This window comes from Schistocerca nitens, chromosome 3 (genome assembly GCF_023898315.1).
Source record: "Schistocerca nitens isolate TAMUIC-IGC-003100 chromosome 3, iqSchNite1.1, whole genome shotgun sequence".
In the NCBI taxonomy this organism is placed as follows: domain Eukaryota; kingdom Metazoa; phylum Arthropoda; class Insecta; order Orthoptera; family Acrididae; genus Schistocerca; species Schistocerca nitens.
In genome coordinates, this window is record NC_064616.1 from 605,500,707 (window position 1) to 605,507,473 (window position 6,767).

At 37.9% G+C, this 6,767-nt stretch overlaps 1 protein-coding gene across 1 annotated transcript in view; it reads left to right on the forward strand.

The window, feature by feature from the left end:
* The first annotated feature begins 6,411 nt into the window (after nucleotides 1-6,411).
* Nucleotides 6,412-6,767, forward strand: part of LOC126248537 (regucalcin-like) — a 135,924-nt gene continuing 135,568 nt past the window's right edge. The window contains exon 1 of the mRNA XM_049949596.1: nucleotides 6,412-6,590. Within this exon, the coding sequence (XP_049805553.1) occupies nucleotides 6,427-6,590 (164 nt within the window). The 5' untranslated portion in view covers nucleotides 6,412-6,426. The remainder of the gene's footprint in view (nucleotides 6,591-6,767) is intronic.

Consider the following 6,767-nt stretch of genomic DNA (forward strand, 5'->3'; position numbering starts at 1 on the left):
GGAGAAGAATATCTTGGTTCAGATTATCTATTACATGCATCCGTTTATAGAATAAAGATGCATCGTGTGGTCGCCAACATCCAGTAATGGTTAGGCAGAAGAATGAAAAGAACATAAATCTTATACATAAATGTATTTGAAAATAAAATAAAAATTTTCGAGTTATCCAGTGCTGGCAATTTTACTCATCATACAGTAGTTTAAATGGCTATGAACAAAAGCCGGCAAAAGTAGTCTATCAAACTCTCGCTGAAGTGGGTTTTCAGTCTTAATGTTAAATTATCCGTTTTGGTACTACAACATGAGCACATTTAGAGGTGTGCGCGTTTTGTTTGAAAAAGTTTTCAAAAAAGACCCATTTTATTTCCCTTATACGTACCAAGTATACGATATCATCGTCAGTGGAAAAGTGAGCTGTAGAGACGCATGTTCGACAATATCAACTTTGAAAAAATTTCAAAACGCTTGTCTGGATTCGATGTTAATTAATTCCAAAATGGAATTCAGCATGGAAAGATGAACGACACTTTTGACAAATCGGTATACTTTGAATCTATTGAAATTTTGGAAATAACTGCAATGTCTCTTGCCAAAGCACTATCTCGTGGAGAATCTTTCCGTGCTATAAGGGCTATCCCTCATGCAAGGAAGGAAGGAAGGAAGAAAGATTAGGATTTAACGCCCGTCGACAAAGAGGTCATTACATACAGACCTAACAAAAGCTCCGATTGTTTTTTGTAAGGAGGGGGAAGGTAGTAGGCAGTGTCCTTTCAAAGGAACCACCGCGGAATTTGCCTGGAGAGTTATAGTGAAATTACGAAACACTTAAATCTGGATGGTCGGACCGTCGACCTCCCGAATGCGAGTCGAGGTTAGTAATCACTGCGCCACCTTGCTCTGTTTTCGCACTGTCTGCAGGCCGAAAGTTATTTATACTTGAAAATGTTTCTGTTCCCTGATGAATTTGAATTGTTACTAAAAGAAGAAAATATAATATATGTCGAAGCATGATTTTGTGCCCCTTCTAAAGCTAAGAAGCCATATTTGAATTCCAGTATTGCTTCAAAACTTTAGACATATCAGGTTGTCGATTTTGATATCTCTCGTCATTTGTTTCCTGTTTCCTATTTTGTCATCTCTGCTATCTCTGATTCTAATCAGTCTTCTGAGTCAAAATAAAAATGGTTATGCAGTGAATCTCGAGAGCCATTAAATGTAAGTATTAAAAGACCTCAAGTAAGAAGCGATCAAATCCCAGAAGTTATCAATAATAGGATTCATCGCTTTGTTTCTAATAAAATAAGAATATTTTCACCAGATTCCGTTTTAATGGTAAGTACCTTACGACAGATCTATTGCAGTGACATGAAAATGAAGATTTCACCAATTTTCTACACGGAATGACTAAATTGAAAGTTATAAGTGATACGTCTGAGGGACGTGTTATCCCCATAGACGACTGTGATGAATAATTTACAAAATAGGTTGTATTAGCGTATCACCCTAAGTTTCCAAGGCACAAAAAGAGACTTTATCAAAGACTAACCATTTTTAAAAGAAAATATGATTTTCTCTTCATATTGGCCTCACAAACTTTGTACATTATAACTTTATAGAATATGTTATTACCATTAAAACAGTAACTTTAAGGTAATAAAGTTTTTGTTGAATCGGCAACTTCTGAGCAATACTTCTTGAGATAAAAAATTAGGTAGACCGTTATGCAATTTTTCGCTTCGGCAAATTTAGGCAGTGAGGAGAACCACTTCCTCTTTTCCTTGGAGCCCAAATTACACACAACTCATTTTTTTCGTACAGTGGAAGCAAAATTGCGGGCAGCACAAAGAAAAAATGAAACTTGGAAAAACAGGAAACTCCCTAATGTCCATAATATTGCAACATACATTATTCGCATGTGTTTTAATCACGGCTGCTTCTACAGTCGTCTCTACAAAATATGAGTATCAGGTACCTCGGCATGCCACTGTATTGGGACATCAGACGACAGTCTCAATCATATACTTCAGTGTCCTCTAAATGCCTTTCTGTCTCTTTATTTTCCATAGTACTCTTGGACCGAACAACTTACTGTGCTATCGCCAAATTTTCTTGAGGTCAGTAAATGAAATAAAATAATCACGCTGTTCAAAACCAAAATTCAGACTAGATTGTGACCCCACCGCACTAATGTCACTAATACAAGGCTTTTCGTTATCTTTGACGCAAGTACCTGCACAATTTTAGTCTGATTATTTACAATGTTCGATGACCTTTTCTCTGACCACTTTCCTCTTTTGCTGATTATACTTCACTTTTGGGCAGTGATGGAACTCAAGACTCGCTGAGAGAGCAAACTCTTACTGCTCCTATCTTTTTCAATACTAACGAAAAAGAGAACTAAAACTTATTTTGTTTCGTATTACTTTGTTTCGTATTTCATAATGTTTTAAGAAGCAGGAATAATGGAGTATTTTATGTTTCGTTTTATCTAGACTGACGAAAAAAGTTGCCGTTAAAGTGTTAGCTGGATAAATGCACTGACGGAAAAAAGTCCCAACACCAAGGAGTTGTGCGATACAAATGAAAGTTGGTAGGCGTATATCTGCAGCAAAAAGATGATGTTTATTCAGATTTCGCGCCAGTCGCATAAGAGTGGCGCTAGTAGCCCTACCACGAGGATGCAAATCAGGTTTGTTTTAAATAAATGATGTAACGGTAGTGAGCGTTAGTACCTTTGAGATTGGACGTTGGGGGTCTGTTATGTTTTCTGATGAAAACTGGTTCTGCCTCGGTACCAGTGATAGCTGAGTGTTGGTTAGATGGAGGCCTGTTGGGGGCCCACAATCAGTCTGTCCGCGTGGTAGACACACTGGGCCTACACGTGGAGTTATTGTCTGGGGTGCGATTTTGTACGACAGCAGGAGCATTCCCGTGGTTATTCCACACACCCCGACTGCAGATTTGTACGTCAGTCTGCTGATTCGACCTGCTGTGCTGCTGAGGACAACGCTCGCCCACATACCGCTGCTGTACCCAACGTGCTCTAAATAGCGTCGACATGTTGCTTGGCTTGCTCGATCACCAGATCTGGCTCCAATCAATCACATATGGGACATCATCAGACGACAACTTCAGCGTCATCCACAAACAGCACTAACCGTCCTGTGTTGACTGACCAAGTGCAACAGGCATAGAACTCCATCCCACAAACTGACATCCGGCTCCTGGACGACAAAATGCATGCACGTTTGCATGCTTGAATTCAACATTCTGGCGGTAGCAATGGTTATTAATGTACCAGAGTTTCACATTTGCAATGGCTTATTTCGCGCTTACATTAACCTATGATCTTGCAATATTGATCACTTAGATATGTTACCTAGACAAATTTGTTCCAGAAATTTCATCGCTCTACATTAATTATTTTTTGGTGCTGCGATTTTTTTCCGTCAGTGTAATAGCAGTGAATGCGCGAGAGCATTCCACAATTCCACAACTGTCTGAAAAAATATCACATTTTGAGTCGTATGTTATCAGTTCATTTGAAAGATGATACTGTCAGAGCAGGGATAAGTGCTAGATAGTAGTAACCTGTATATGTTTGAGCAGTCAAGATAACGAAAAACGGCACGAGACCGATTCTTCGAGAGTCATAATGTTCAAATATTTCAGTCTGAATTATTAACTGTTAATATATGGTCTGCTTATAGGTCGATGGAAGGCAACAGCATAACACGTCTTATAGCATTGTACTTAGAATAGCAGTGATGTTCAGATCAACATTCGTGTTGATGACAGTTTTACCTTTTCTATTATATTTTTTAGACAGAAATACGATGTAACTGCGTCAGATGCAAGAAATGTAGCATATTTCTTTTAGATCTGGGGAAATGTTAAGTCTGAGTAAAATTGGAGAAAAATTTATAAACGCTGGAGGCCACTCCCGAGCTCTGAATATACGTCAAAAAAAAATTACGATTTCCTATGTCAATTTAGTAGAAATCTGAGAGTGAAAAACTGTGAAAATCCGTAAATGTTACTGCAAATTTCAGTCCGTATGCACATCCAGACTTAAAGGACAAGACAAAATTCTCAGCTTATGACAGATACTACAAGAAATTTCACAACAGTACAATGAAATATTCGCAGTACTCAATTCAGACATATAGTCGCACAATATTTTGAAGGCAAAATGAACATCAGATACGTTGTTCTCAATGAACTATCTTACAACTTTTTTACTATGTGATATCACATTTCTAGAAATTTTAAGGAACGTTGCGATAAACTTTACTGAAAGGAATGTAAAAAAAACGACGTTTCGCTGTGATGTTGCGCAGGTCGTCGTGAGAACAACTGGAGAAACGTCAGACAATAATGATTACCAACATTAAAAAATCTCTGTTGTACACCTCGACATCAACGAGGTACCAAGTAACTGCATAATCAGTTAGCATTTTTTGTAGTTTACCTTCACTTTTTGTACTTTATCAGTTCTTAAATACACTGCATAAGGGTTAATACTTGCTCAGTTCTCATGCATTGCTTCCTCACCTTTAATCTGTACATTACTCAGAGTCATTCTTAAACACGTATGGGGTTAGCTGAAGAGAGCAATTCCAAACTCTGACTTGTTCATATGTTTCAACACGACATCTATATTCTCCAGGCAAGTCTTATGATATCGATAGATTTTGTATCCAGCATTTTGAGTACCAAATGACCTACAACAACAGAAGGTATGTAGTAGAAATAGAAAACTGAATGGCTCGTAGACGAAAGAGCAAAGAATTTTCTTTATTTTTGTAATGGTGTATTAGCAGTGCTAACAGATCGCCAGTGCACGGGAAGCACGTACACTGAATCGGATGCAACTGTGAATTATTTATTTATTTATTTCATCAACAATACAGAGTAACCCACCACCTTGAAATGTAAGGTGGGTCGGATGCTTCTAAATCCAACAGCAAACTTTTTATTATTACAGTCTTCTTAGTATACAGCTGATAATGCTTTTTTTAAGTACTAGAAACAACTTAATACATAAAAATTTCTCGAAGGTTACAGAGAATTGAATGCTTAACAATTGTTAAAGTGGTTGTATATAATTTGTTTCTGCCTCGTTGATGAGAATATAATTTATATAATGCAAATATCAAAGAAAAAATGTGATACAATAAGTGTGGTGAAAATAAGTTGCAATATAAAGAGGGAAGTGATATACTACATTTGGATGTGTAATATAGCTTGTTGGTTGATGATAGCCTATTTCTACCTATTTCAGGCTAGAAGGTCTCGGTAGAACCTCGAGTTATTCTCATCTGAAACGGTTTGTGTTTATGTATGTTTATTGTGTTTGTGTGTACTGGTATATTACTTGCAGTGTTGTATGTCAGGACACTACATGATATTCAGTAGTTGTTTGTTTGTCTTATTGTTGGAAGTTGTCGTATATTCTATGTGATACCTTACATACACCTGGTACTATACAGGTTAAATGCTGACTGAGCATTTGATACATGGACTACGTGAATTTTAGTTTTACATGAGGAATACAATTGTGGTTGTAAATTTGTTAATAGAAATACAATGTAGTTTGTTGCTACATGAATGCAGTATTCCTTAAATAACTTAAAATAACTTAATACATTACATTTTTAGTTTTATACATACTTTATACAGAAAATACATTTGATATATAAAATTAATTGATTGTAACTTTACATAAAGAAGAGAATATACTTCTGTCTACACATAATAAGACGAAAAATGTATTACTGCTTGTTTGCAGTATACTTTAAACAATATGCAATGTGTCATTGGGGAAGGGGAGCCTCAGAATAAAAGTTCTTCGAGCTTTCTCCTCCCAAGCGACTGTACCTTATTACTAGAACCTTGGTATGTGGTGTCAATGTTTGTTTGTTTCATGATTGTTATTGTCAGTTGAGTATTTGTGCTGTGTTACGGCATGCAGTGTCATGTGTTGTCGGTTTGGGTCCCTTACCTGTTGATCCCTTCTGAGTCATGTTCACTTAGTGTGTTGGTTTCTTCCTCGGTTTCGGAATCTGTGGTCGTGCTTGTGTCCTCCCATGAGATTTGTTGTGTTGTTTGCGCCTGTCTACGCTTTCTTCCATATGGGTTTTGGCGCTTTTATTCTTCATGCAGTGTGCTAGATACAATATGGGCTACTCTATTTAATGTTTTCCAATGATCGGGATTGCGTATTATTCTGGTGATGTCACTGTCGTTCTGTATAGGTCTCATGTGTGCTAGCGTGTTGCATAGCAGTGTGACATGTTCTGGTGTTCCAGCTTCTCCGCAAATGCATATTTCATCGTTAGTTAGTCCCATGCGGTTTAAGTGTACCGCGTACGCCCTGTGTCGTTTCAGGAACTGGACTTCGAATGCCGTGGCGTAGTTGCTGCGATGAAAAAGCCAGCGGTCCGAGGCAGCTACTGCGCATGCGCGCAAACGCAAATCTTTACCGCGACCCGGCGCTCATGTGACAGGCGAGTGAGGTTAGTGCAGTGCGTGCGGAGTTGTCGCCGGCAGAACACCTTAACCTTTTCAGACAGCGTACTACTCTGCAGGTATGGAATTTATATTTGAATGATTACCTTCAAGTTGTGTGTTGATGCCACTCGACTGACTTAAATTATTGATCAGATACTAGCAGACATGCATAAACCCCGAGAACAACTATTTCATCGTTGCACCCTGCAGTTCCGGTTTATCGACATCAGTTTAGATTCATCTCGTCTATTTTG